Source organism: Calidris pugnax, unplaced genomic scaffold (genome assembly GCF_001431845.1).
Source record: "Calidris pugnax isolate Ruff unplaced genomic scaffold, ASM143184v1 scaffold9, whole genome shotgun sequence".
NCBI lineage: Eukaryota > Metazoa > Chordata > Aves > Charadriiformes > Scolopacidae > Calidris > Calidris pugnax.
In genome coordinates this window covers 4,175,888-4,189,305 of record NW_015090778.1, presented here as the reverse complement: position 1 = coordinate 4,189,305, position 13,418 = coordinate 4,175,888, and the positions used below count along the sequence as shown (strand labels likewise).

Sequence of the window (13,418 nt, the reverse complement as noted above, 5' to 3'; positions counted from 1 at the left end):
AAAAAGGAAAAAAAGGATAAAGAACAGTAGAATTTGTGAAATGTTTCTGTTTGCAAAGTTTCTCCTAAAACCCCAATGTCCCATAGGGCCCAATTTTCACAGGCACCAGATTCTGTGCTGGTCCTTAAAATACATTTTAATATATTAGTACGCTAAGTTCCTGGGTCTTTATCATATTCTGAAAATAAAAACAGCCTGTCCTGGGATGTCAAGTCTCTTGTGCGTAAGAATGAAATGGAAATAGCTGCCTTTGCCATATAACTTGTACTTATTTTTATTAGCCACTTTCCCAATGAATAAATATAACACACAATAGGAGGAAATATTCTTTAAGACTAGAGAGGGCTTGCATACTTAATGTAAAAATACCCAAACAACTAAGACAAGCAAGCAAGGGGAAAAATATCCTCCAGCCTGTCATAAAGAAGCCAAAAAGTGAAAGGGCACAAGCCCAATTTATTTTTTCTGTTCAGGTCACCTTTAAATACCCTGGAAGGCTCGTTGCATGATTCAGTCATTTGGTGATGAAAAAGGTTGTTGGCTAAGGAGCCTGGATTGGAATCGCTCTAGGGCGTGCGTCTTACCGCAGTCGTTTTGCAGCTACATTTTCTCTTGTATTATAAAAATGTTGGGCAGGCTTTTGTTTTTCATTTTCTTTAGGAAAATAATATTTTGTCTCTAAGCCTCTGGTATGCAGCATCTGGGTAATAACTCCGAGCTTGGGCTGTGCTGGGATGACAGCACCCTTAGAGCCGAGCACATGCTTGAGAGTCCTGCTGAATCAGGGCCCCGAAATCACCGAGTTCTGGGTGACTGATGGCTGGGATCCTGCCGATATTTAAAAGGCTAAATGTATCAGAGAGCTTTATATCCCAACAAACCGTTGCTCGGCATGTTGCTGCTGAAAGGGGTTGGTGGTGGGACACCCCGGGATGCCCTGTGGATGAGATCCCAGACGGAGATGCTGCGGCTGCCCACAGAGAGGAGGGGCCGCAGTGCACATTGAGGTGGTTTGAGTGAAGAGCTACTGGGCAAAATCTGCTTTTGCCAAATAAATGTGCTCGTTTGCTGGCAGAGCCCAAGTCCCCTGCAGTATGACAGGGAGGCTCGTTCAGAGCCACAGCTTCCTTTGGTGGCTGGGCTTGTACTTCTTGGGCAGGTGAGATGTTTTTCGCCTGTGGATGCTTGAGGTTAAATTGTAGCACGAAGGCAGAGTGTGTGCCTTAAATCCCCTCTACTATGATTTCTCCTGCTCGAGGATCAGTAAATCTTGGGTTTGGTCTGAGAGCACTCTGTTGCCATCTCCCACGTTCCCTAACAGTGCCCTGGACACAGTTATTATCATCTCCTTTGCCAGCAGTAAGAAATTCAGTGCATGTTACTTAAGGGGTCATGCAGGATGCTGCTACCACAGCGCTCCTTCACGAGCAGGACTTTTGGGATGAAATCACCTCTGATGTGGCTTAATGCCAGGCTGTGCAGCAGTTGTCCCAGCCAGAAGGCACCTGTGACAATGGCAAGGCTGTGCCTTCTGCAGAGGGAGGGGTGGGCAGAGGAAAACCCAAGACACTTGGTCCTGCTGGCGTGCCCTCCCTCCCTCCCGCTCCTTGCCAAAAGCTCAAGGTGAGGAGTAAATGACAGGCTGTCACAAAGAAGCCATTTGGCCAGCAATTCCATGGTCCCGGCCAGCCCACAGCTCTTGCAGAAAGTGCACAAACGAGCAAGTGGGATGAAATTCAGCTTTCTGCTGAGAGCACGAGGGTTTTTGCGCCGCTGCCACCTGCAAATGCAGCAGCTCTTTCCACTCACCCCAGCAGCCCCAGCCGGGCTTTGAGATGTGCCCTGGGTTTGTGTCCATCCCTCCCCTGAATTATAGCAGCTGGGTTGGGGCCAGGCAGAAATGCAGCCCGTGCACTCCCTGAAGTACAGGGACTTTTCCCTGGGACATTTGTCATCGGAGAGAGCCCACAGTTAGAGCCTTTTATCTGTAGTTAGGAAATGAGTAACCAGTGAGAGAAGAGGAAGGCAGGTTTGCAGGAGCAAAGCCCTTCAGCAGAGCTAGCATCTAACCCAGGTCCTGTGTCCACATCCCAGGTTCTTGATGAAGCCCTGAAGATTTGCAATTACATCTTCACCGTTATCTTTGTCCTGGAGTCTGTTTTCAAGCTTATCGCCTTTGGGTTTCGTCGCTTCTTCCAAGACAGGTAACAAAAGCTCCATCTTTAGCTGTAGGGGCAGGAGCAGGTTTCTGGAGACAGCTGCCCAAATTCGGTGTCCTGGACCCCCCGGGCTCTTCCTGGTGATGTCAGTCTGAAACGTGTGAACGCTTTGTGGTGTGACTGATTGAAGCCAGGGTAGGTGGACCTTTGGGGTGTGAGTGGGAGAAAGGATTGTGCGTGCCAGGGAGTGTGATTGCACCACTTTGGCCCTTGAGGGTGGACAAAAGAGGAGCAAGTCTCACACTGAGCAGCTGGTTCTCCTCTCACACCAGTTGCGTGTCCATAATCAGGAGGACCTTGTAAGGACAAAATTTACGCCAAGAGAGAGAATCTGGTCCCGAGTGGAAATGAGAGAGAAGAGGGACCTCTTTTTATGCAGATGCTGAGCAGCAGATGATGTTGCTTCTTCTTCTGGATTTTCACTCTCTTACCTCACAAATACAGATTTTATATCCTTGATGAATCCTTCTCCACCCATTTTTGCCTCCTTCCATGTTAATACCAAGAGCGCTGGCACTGAGCAGGACTTGACACAAGCCAGCAGCCAGGGGATGGTTCCACACATCATCTCCCCATGTTTCAGGTGGGATTACCCCGTTTGACCAGGCACAAATCCCTGGGGTCTTTCCTTCACCCAGCACGATTTCTGTTGCAAGGGCTGGACGGGGGGTCCAGTTCTTTCTAGGGCAGATCTCACACTGAGATCCACGACTGCCGTGTCTGGAAGTGGCCGGACAGATACCGCAGCATCTCCCCTGAGGTCTGCAGCCTCTGGGTAGAAAACTGCCCAACTTTTGTTTCTGCTTCCCCTCAGTCAAGAATATCTTTGGAACTGGCTGGTTTTCTAATGAGATGCGTTAGTTATAATGATTTCATAACATAACTGCTTTTGTATAATACCCTCAGAAAAATGCTGCAGATTCATTTGAGTGCTAGAACCATTGAAATGACTCGAATTCGTGTGAAACAAGCTGCCTCCCCTTGCCAGCTTCTTAGTAGATGTTAAACTTCATTTTGTGTTGTCTCCAGATGGAACCAATTAGATCTGGCAATCGTGCTGCTGTCTATCATGGGCATCACTTTGGAAGAGATCGAGGTGAACGCTTCGCTACCGATTAACCCCACTATTATCCGAATCATGAGGGTTCTCAGGATTGCTCGAGGTGAGACGAATAAAGCAGAAATGGCTTGTGTTCGAGGTACAGGGTCCCCTCCGGGAGAGAGTTAAGCGTTGGGAAACGGTTCTGGGGCACATCCCCAACACGATGTGCATAGTTCTGGCATCAACAGGCTGTAAACAAATAAAAGAACAATGGGGGAAAATACTTGCGAGGAGCCAAAAAGCCGAGCCAACTGACCATGTGTTTCTCTCTTAGAGGACGAAGGCTGAGAGCTTAGAAATAAAGGAGAAATAGTTGTGGCTCTAACTCCCAGAGATGTACCTGGAAAAAAATATGCCAGTCAAATCAAAGTCATCTCTAATGGGGATTAGGGAACACAAGCTTGAGTACATTGGCTTTAAAAGACAAGCATCTAATAAATTTAATTTCCCGTGGGACTTTACATCTCACCACTTGGTGACAAAGTGTGCCTCGTCACTCTGCATCCATCTGTCCCCTCAGATGCGTAACGACACATACCCGAGTTGGGAAGTCAGCTTCTTCAGGGCCTGATTTTTCAGAACAGGGAGGTCTCGGGGCCAAATGAAGAAGACATAAAATGTGAGTGCTCAGGCCCTTAATAAAGTATTCTCAGGCCCTCCTGAAGGGCAATGTTGTGCTCTGAGGCATAATTGCTCTGATTATAGCCCTCATCTAAGCAAAGGCGGAACTGGAGGAGAAATGAAATGCTGCTGTGTCTCAAAGGGGAAAAAATGTGTTTTTCCTGTGCATTGGATCCCTTTCAGAATTAAAAATACATGCGGTTTCCAATTGGAAATGCAACCTTCTGGAAGACATGTGTAAATCAGCTCCTCAGTGAATCATGTATGAAAGTGGGTAGCCTATGGAAGTGGGAAAGTAGCCCCAGGGCTGGGAAAGTAACTGCTCACGATAACCAGAGAAAGGAGGAGATGGGTCCAACACACATAAACTGGGGAAAGGAAAAGGCAAGCAGAAGGATGATGCGTTCTCCAAGTCTCAGGATAGGTGATGCTGCTATTCACGGGATTTTAATAGTATCCAAGCAACCAGGAGCGATGTAAAAAGGCCAGAGAATATAGCAGCTAATGGAGAACACTTGACATGATTTCATATTTCTCTTCCTATAATCTGTGGCTCCTGGGAGAGGGACTGAGTTTGTGGCTCCGTGCTAATGTTGCCGTTACCATATTACCAACGTGTTTTCTGCAGTGTTGAAGTTGCTGAAGATGGCTGTAGGGATGAGAGCCCTGTTGGACACCGTGATGCAAGCACTGCCGCAGGTAACCCACTGCCATATCAAACCAGATCTCCTCTGGCCCAGAGCTAATTTCCTATTGCAGAGGAATGCTAATCATTTTATCTTTACTGTCATTAGAGAATCACATTTCCCTTCCGAAGCACAGTCTGAGATACAGTCCTCACATTGAGGTCATTTTTCCCCTGAAGCAATTTAAGTTTTGGATTAAAGAATACAGCAAGAAACAGGTCTGGAACGAAAAAATCAATGAATGTTCTTTTTTTCTGTTTTTTTTTCCCCCGTTTCTTTTTCTCTTTCCAGGTGGGGAATCTGGGTCTTCTCTTCATGTTGTTGTTTTTCATATTTGCAGCTCTTGGAGTGGAGCTGTTTGGAGACCTTGGTGAGTCTTCCTGTGCTGGTGGAAGGGGTGGGAGTGGTGTGTGAGCCAGGGTCTCACAGCTACCCTTGGTCCCACAGAGTGCGACGACACGCACCCCTGCGAGGGGCTGGGACGGCACGCCACCTTCAGAAACTTTGGGATGGCCTTTCTGACTCTCTTCCGAGTATCCACGGGAGACAACTGGAATGGAATAATGAAGGTAGGAGACCCATGGCCAAAAAATTGCCTGTAATTGCTTAATTAGAAGCTGTCTGCTCTCCTCCAGACTGGTAACGATGCTCAGCCAGGACACTCGCGTCCCGCAGTGAACCGGCTTCTTTGTTCATGTGCTGAGCAAAGTCCCTAACGTTTCTGTTCCCTCCTCCCAGCAATGCAGTGCCTGTGGTTGCAGGTTCCTGGCATACTCCATATATTCCCTTTTTTTTTACCCCAAGAGAGCAACTTAAAAAAAAAGGGGAAAAAATAAAGAGACTTATCTCTCAAGTAGCACAAGTTCAGCTCAGTAACATGCATTGGGTTTATTTTTTCCTTAAGTTTCCAGTTACTGTTACTATTGTCATTGGTATTACTTTGTTCTGGTGGTTTGTTTTTTTTCTGGGAAAACCCAGGTTTCTGAAAGAGAATGTCTCTTAGGGCACTGCTGTACAGGCATGCTATTGTGAAGAAATCTGGTCTGTGAATACACAGGGTGCTAGCTCGTCTGAGGAAACCACTCCTCTGCCCATTTGTAGTCCATGGTGAGTGTAAGGTGGCCAAACAGGGTGTAAACTTGAGGAAAGACTGTCTGGAAGCCCAGCTGCTGTGGGATAGCTGATGGGTTGTAGCTGCACCCTGCTTTGCCCTGGATCTGTCTGCCATGCTCTTGTGTATTTGGTCTCTAACCTGGTAAAAGAGCCTTTCCTTTAGGAGCAGCAGGGTGTTAATGTCTGTTGTCACACATCCCAGGGATGATTTCCTCCAACCTTGCTTGTTCTTGCTAACCAAGAAACATAAGGTCGTACTGGCAAGTATTTTGCTATTCTAGACAGGAAATTTTTCGAATCTTCTCAGTTTTCTGAATGAAGGGAGAGCCCATTGCGGCCAGATGACCAGCTGGCAAACTGAGGTCCATACTGGAACCTTTTCACATCCCTCCATCTCTTCCCCCCCTGTTTCCAGGACACACTGCGAGACTGTGACCAGGAGTCCACCTGTTACAACACTGTCATTTCACCCATCTACTTCGTCTCCTTCGTGCTGACGGCCCAGTTTGTCCTGGTGAACGTGGTGATCGCTGTGCTCATGAAACACTTGGAGGAGAGCAACAAGGAGGCTAAAGAGGAGGCAGAGCTTGAGGCAGAACTGGAGATGGAAATGAAGACGATCACCCCCGGCCAACACAGCCCCTCGGACATCTTTGCGTGGCCAGGCAGTGCCAGGGGAGAGAGACCCGAGAGCCCCCGAGGATGTACCAATCCCATGCAAATCAAGGTGGATTCTCAGCTCTCATTAGCTTACCCTATGGTGAGAATCTCAGTTGGAGGGTGAAGAGGGCTTGACCTGCGTATGTGCTAGGGGAAGACATGCACGAGTCGGTAATGAAGGAGTGGGTGTCCCTACGGCCAGGGCTTGTATTCCTCCCTGTCTGCTGACTGATTGTTGAGTGGTGTAGGAGCCCATGCTCCAGGGAAGAGACCCTGGGCAGGTCTCCATACCACCTTCCTGCATCTGTTCAGAGGTAGAGAGCTTTGCAATTTGTTCTGGAGATGTGCCCAAGCCACCTAGTTCAGAGCTAGCTCCAAATTTGCTCTAATCCAGAGTCTGGGCTAGGTCCTTTGTGATAGCAAAATCATGAGCATAATGTGTTTGCTTTTCTCATGCAGACCATGAACTGCAACATAAAAGAGGAATAAAACTTGGTTAATCTTTGCTTAAGTATTAAATTTGCTTTATGTAACTTCAATTTAAAATCCATCCCTACAATCAAGCTTGTAAGAAAAGATTATTTTAACAACAGAATAATCCAGAGGGGACTCAAACCTGAGCTCACCAGAACCGGTGGCACAACTCCCACCAGCAGGAGCGGTGCCGGAGCAGGGCTGTGAGGTGGTAGCTGCTATGAGCTGCTACAAGTCTCTCTAAAGCACAGTTTCTGGATGAAGACTCGGTGTGAGGAATGAGAGAGGTGAGGTCAAGACCCAGACAGGTCCTTCGGGAGAGAACTGAACTGGAATTATACAGGAAAAACGGTCCAGCCTTTTTTTAGTCTTAGCCGATTGCAAATTGGGTTAAACTCTACACAGACCTCATTAGTTTTTATTACATCATGATTTCACAACAGCATATCTTGGCTTCTGCCTGGGGTGGACTAATGAGTATTCTAATGCATGAAAAACTCATTTATGATCTTTAGTCCAAGGGTGAAAAAGAGTAAATCCCTACTTAAGCTTTGTTTCAGTTCTTAAGCTACTGGAAATTTCTGGTGCCGTTAGGAGTCACTGATGTCTGAGATGGAGTCCAAAGCTGCTCTTTGGCACAGGAAAAAGGAGTTCAGGGCAATATGGGGAAATCCAGACTCATTACGTCCTCTAGGAAGAAACAACATGTCCCAACTGTTGTTGCACATGTTAAGCAGAGTCCTGGCAAACTGTCCTCAGCGCTGCTGTCCTGCAGCAGACCTCACACTGGCAAAAAGAGAAACTGCAAGACAGATCAGTGGGAAGGAGACCCTCAGCTCTTCAGTCTCTTAAACCTGCCCTCTCTGAAGGTGGCTTTGGAAAGGGCTTATTCTAGTCGTAATCTGCAGAATGTGTTTCTTGCTCTTTGCCTCAAACAGAAGCCTCAAAAACCTCCGGGAGATTTTATTTTGATTATTTGTTCTCCCAGCCAAAATTTTCAGGAAAGATCTGATGCTTTAGCACGATGGCAAAGGAATACAATTCCTGGGACACGACCCTGCAAGGAACCTGTGGTCAGCATGCTCTTTTGCTTGCCTCTTCCCCGGGATTTTTGCACTGTGTGCTGTTTGAGTGTAACGGCGGTCCTCATTTCATTGTATGTAGTAGGCATTCCCAATCCTTAAATTGCTCCCGTGCTGCTTGTGAAAGCCAGACCCTGCTCCGTATCACCTCCCGGCAGCTGTGCTGTGGCCGGCTGGTTTCAACTTGGCCGGGACAACTGAGGCACCTCAACCCATGTCTGGCACATGAATTAGTGACCTGACGTGTGTCCATCCTGGGCATCTGCAGCTTTCGTGGGCGGGATGCTCAGCTTCTCTTCAAGTCAGGTTATTTGAATTTGTGTGACCCCTGGATATGGATTTAGGTGTCAAATACTAGGTCGCCTTGCTCAGAAATGTGGACAGTGGGTGTAGAATCCTTACAGCAGCAGTGTCCTGTAGAAATTCACAGCACCAAGTATCAAGATGCTGCTGTTCCAGCTCCATGGTCCGGCTCAGACCCCGGAGTAACCGGCCGTGTTTGCTGAGAGGGAGAATTGTCCCCGAGGAGGGCGCAGAGCGGGAGCACCACGGTCCCGGGGCAGCCGGCGTCGGCCCCGTCTCTAGTAATGTGTGAGAACGCTGTCACTGCTCACCGTGATATTACTGCACTGTTCTCTCTCCTCTCCTGTCCCCTTGGTTCTGTTACTGCTCTTCTCCCTGAACGTTCCCGTCTTTCCCCCCCTCCTCCCCTCCTGTTCCGTTTTTTCCCCTTTCATTCGTTGGGTTTTATACACTGTCCTTTTTTTCTCTCTGTCTCTGTCCCTTGCTTTCTTCTCCTCTCTCTTTTTTTTTGGCTCGCTCTGTCTTTCTGCATGCTACACACCACCCCTCCTAGGAAAGGCACTTGTTTGATACCATATCACTGCTGATCCAGGAATCTCTGGAAGGAGAGCTGAAGCTGATGGACAACCTGTCAGGCTCTGTGTGCCATCATTATGCCCTCCCAGCTCCCGAATATTACAACTCTGAGAACCAGGTTAATATTCCTAATTTCCTGCAAAGTCTCCATCCAAACTCGATTTGACTGAGACCTTTAATAGAGGGTTAAAGTTCTTTACTTTATGTAATGTAGTCACAGGGATTTTGAAGCATAAGTCATGTTGGCTTTTTCTGTGGGAGTTGAGATAATATCTTGGTTTATGATGCTGTATATCACTGCAAGAGCAAAAGTACAGGCTCTGAGTTTCCCTCTTCAACACAGTAGGAAGTTTTTCACTGGGATTTACTGTTCACGAGGGTTGCAGGGAAAATGTACAAAATCCTATCTCCATCCTGCAGTGGGGGTCTTGGATTTGGCTTCTTGCTCCCGACCAGGGCTCTGTCTCAATGTCAGAACACGGCTGCAGAGCCTGGAGTACGGGGTCAGGTTTTCCCAGAGCAGAGCCCGAGCTGGTGGGGGTCATGAAAGGGTCTCTACATTTTGTGCCTACTTAGACTGCATGAAAATCCAGTTTCGAATGATTTTCCTAAAGAGGCTTCTTGCAAGTGGGTCATTGTAAACTAGATCCTCATCTCTCATCTAAACTGAATTTAGAGGCGAGGCAGCCCTTAATGATGTACTTAAGTAATCGTGTGCTCCAGTGCTTTCTTGAACAAGGGCTGTAATACTTGTTTGAAATTAGTTCATTTACTTCTTAGAATAAAATACCCACTTTCTCAAGCATGTTATTCTTTAGAGCAAATATTTTCCCTAAATCACAGCAGCGACCATAATAACTCAAGCACACCTATTTTTTCCTGCAGTTGGAATTGAGCAAATTCCGTATTTCTTGATTATTTTTTTTTTTCCTTTCTGGCTAAAAATAGCAGAAGTTTTCTTGTTCAATCGGCGTGCTTATTTATGAGCTCACCGACACTCTAAATTATCCAACTCGGTGGTTCATTAGAGGAAAGGAACAAGCTTAGGTAAAATGAAATCCTACTCTGCAGATCTTTATATAGCAGGGTAACATGTCTCCCTCTGATTGCTGTGTATCGCTTTCCAGATTGAGGGCTATTAAGCTATAGGAAGTGGTTGCCTCTAAGAACTGCTGGAGGAATAGAGACAGTAGCTTTTTGGGGGAAGGCAGAGGGTCAGTATGAAACCCAGCGAGAGCTGGCTGCAAATTTTTTTGTCACAACATTTTTCACCAGAAAGTGCTGCTGCAGCAAAAAAAAAATAGTTTTGTTTTGACATTTTTGTAATGAAAAAATATAGCATTCCGGTTTGCAGTGGCTTTTTCTTTTAAAATTTAAGCTGTTTTATTTTTTTCCCCCCATGTAATTAAAACCCATATAAATCAATTGAATGTTTCCAACAAAATGTTTTGACAGCTTCAAACTCAATTTTGGGCGAGGGGAGGCTGAAGTGGGGTGGGGGGGGTTGATGTTTTGTTTACATTTTGGCTTTTCTGTTCACACCATTCGTCATGTTCTCAGGCAAGTCAGGGATTTAGAGCAGTGCTGGGACTTGCTGAAAGCAACCTGATTAATAGCAGCTCCCAGCGGAGGCAGGAGCTGCCGGTGTCCACCACGCTCTAGCACAGCCTTGCCCCATGTGCTTGGGCTCTGGGTGGTGGGATGGATCTATCCCCATTAGGGATCACCATCCTCGAGTTGGCAGCCTCTGCAGTGATGCTTTTTTTGGGGACCTCGTATGAAATCAGGAGCTCCTCCAAAGCATCTCTCTCATCCGTTGCCAGCGGGTGGCTGTGGCAGAGGAGATATCAAACCCAGGGTTAGATGAGAGGAGGCCGACCCTCTTCTTTATCTCAGCTGAAGTTTGGAGCCTCTCAAGGTTCACTCAGCACTGGGTTTATTTCATCCCACTGATGCCATTTCTAAGAGTGAGGAAATCCAGCCCTCTGACAACTTAAGTGCAACAGATTTGGGCCTCTGTGGTTTCTCTTGGAAGAGATATTGCTGTTGAAAGACTTTTCAAGCATAGAGAATAAGGAAAAAAAAAACCCACATAGTGAGAAACAAAAAGGAAGCACTTGGGACTTGTCCAGACCAGGACTGTCCTGCAAATGTGAGCCAGGTCTGCAGGTCACCTGATGAAATGCTGTCCCCAGTGCTGCTCTCCCACCACCATGGGCACCAGCCTCAGACAGGTATCAGAAGGGGGGATTTGGGGAGGGCTGAGCCTGCTCTTCAGGGCAAGCATCCCCCTGTGCAGTGCCTGGCGGGAGGGATCACAGAATGGATGGGGTTGGAAGGGACCTTCGGAGATCATCCAAGCCAAAGCAGGTTCGCCTAGAGCTGGACAGGGGGGAGGTTGAATATCTCCAGAGAAGGAGACTCCACAGCCTCTGCTCACAGATGCTGCTCTGGGGAAGATGCTGTAGTCCCCTTTCTCCCCATTCTCTCCAATACGTGAAGCGACATTTCACATTTCTTATAAAAAGATCTCTGTGTCTGGGGAGAGAGCTTCATCAATATTTTGATAAAGATTTTTATCAGTTCCTTGAGTGTCTTCAGTGGGAATGTGTTCGTGCAAGACACATGGGTACAATGTTGGTGCAGCACCTCTCCCCAGCTCAGGTTTGCTGGGAGCTGGAGGAGGTGGTTGGCACCAGGGCTGGGGTGGCATCTGGAGGCTGGAAGACACGAGCAGTTCTTTTAGTAGAACAGTTATGGGTGCTTGCCCAGGCACTGGAGGCTCTTTAGCAGGCCAGAACCCAATGAAGGCAACAGGAAGGCATTCGCTGACTGAAATCAACCCTTAAGTTTCTCCCTGTCCCCTTTTAGCCATTAGGAAGCTAATTATTGTCCCCCCCAGCCTCCTAAGGAGGGGGATGTCCCCGTGCCTTTCCCAGAGCGTAGGGAAGGGCACGCTCCATACCCCACCTGTAAAATGATTTTGGTCTTGGGGAATCTTTGCAAACTCCACCAGATTAGTTTAGAGGCCAGAAAACAGCACGGTTATTGGGTAGGAACAGCTTCAGAGATGCTGGAAGATCTTGAAGCCTCTTGTATTTGATCGTAGCCCAGAGGATAAATATCTTTAGTATGAAAGTAATGTTACTTTTGCTTCTTCATCTAGACAGGAGAACAACAAAATACAATGCTAGTGTTAGTGTATGATTTTAAACTCCCTCCCAGTCACTGGTAAGCATTTAAGTATGAATGTCCTGCTTTTTTTTTTTTTTTTTCATTTCTTTGTTATATTTCATTTCTTTAACATTCTGGCCCCGGTAATAATGTGCATGATGTAGCTTCTCCCACTGCAGGGATATTGCTTTAGTGTCTAGAAGTATTTAGATTATTATACTTTTTTCTTTTTTTTCTTTTCCAAAAGATTTGTGTCCTGGTTTCTTATGCTTAATCATCTCTCCCTTTAGATCCCTCTAGCTGAGATGGAGGCTCTGTCTCTGACGTCAGATATTCTCTCTGAAAAGTCCTGGTCCTTAGCTCTGACGGATGACTCTTTTCCTGATGATACTAACACACACTTACTTAATGCTCTGGAAAGCAATGTACATACACTGGTCGCTGTATAGTCTGATGTTTACAGGGTTCGAAATACTGCTTCCACCTCCCGACACCTGCCTAATGGCATTTTCAGTTCAAGCCCATTTCCAAATAGCACCAACCTCTCCCCTGAACAGGACGTTGTCCTTAATGCCATTAGGTCCTGGGTTGTTACCACTCATGTCCACAAACTTGGCTCCTTGTGAGGAACAAGTATTTATTTCTATTTTTCCTTTGGCGTCTTATGTAAAAACAACGTGTTTTCTACAAGTTAAATAAATAGTAAAAAAAAAATGCTTTGGAAAGCATCAAGGTTGAAATTTCCTCCCCATCTGAAACAAATCAGTGATGCTGTGTGGAAGAGAAACCCATGAGCTCATGACTCATGTCCTCTGCAGAGGGGTCATCTACAACCCTTTGGTGTCTAATGGATTTTTGTCTTTATGAACACAGGCACCACAAGGCTTTTTGCATGATTAGTGCCAGACTGTTTATTTTACAAATATCAGATGGGGATCTCTCCGAGATGCTGCTTGTTTTGTGAATTCTTACTAGCAGTCAGCCCACTAAAAAGAAAAAAAAAAAAAAAAAGAAAAAGAAAAAAAAAGAAAAAAGCTTGGACTATTTTGTGCCTTTTTGAATGAAATAACCAGTATTTTGAACCCTGCCTTAACCATCTCCTCTTTGAAACATTAGACATTTTTAGCTGTGTAGCGGTCAAGTGCTTTTTTTCTGCTGTACAACAGACATAACTCCTTTTCCAACATTTTTGGGTCATTCTTGTTTTCTTTGTTGTTGTTCATGTACCTGCCTTTGGATGTTTGTGTTGTTGATAAATTTTCTGCCATTCTAGTCGACTCTCATCCTAATCAGCACTTATTTGGGAAACATCTCTTAAACCGTGACAATATTTCCCATCATGCTTCATGGCATCACGCGCAAAAGATTTCGTAAAGTATGTTTAACATTTTGTATGGGACTTTTTGTT

The 13,418-nt window shown here is 46.3% G+C and overlaps 1 protein-coding gene across 10 annotated transcripts in view; it reads left to right on the top strand.

Moving 5' to 3' along the window:
• The window catches only part of CACNA1G (calcium channel, voltage-dependent, T type, alpha 1G subunit), a 107,896-nt gene that overhangs the window by 81,304 nt on the left and 13,174 nt on the right, over positions 1–13,418 (top strand). For 5 of the 10 annotated variants that reach the window (XM_014952049.1, XM_014952057.1, XM_014952017.1 and 2 more), the window contains 8 exons: positions 2,095–2,204; positions 3,249–3,382; positions 4,571–4,641; positions 4,920–4,998; positions 5,076–5,197; positions 6,157–6,501; positions 8,814–8,954; positions 12,301–12,435. In XM_014952049.1, coding sequence (XP_014807535.1) covers positions 2,095–2,204; positions 3,249–3,382; positions 4,571–4,641; positions 4,920–4,998; positions 5,076–5,197; positions 6,157–6,501; positions 8,814–8,954; positions 12,301–12,435 — 1,137 coding nt within the window. Of the gene's footprint in view, positions 1–2,094; positions 2,205–3,248; positions 3,383–4,570; positions 4,642–4,919; positions 4,999–5,075; positions 5,198–6,156; positions 6,502–8,813; positions 8,955–12,300; positions 12,436–13,418 lie in introns of those variants that run through there. The other 5 variants (XM_014952041.1, XM_014952025.1, XM_014952072.1 and 2 more) reach the window with 5 other exon arrangements.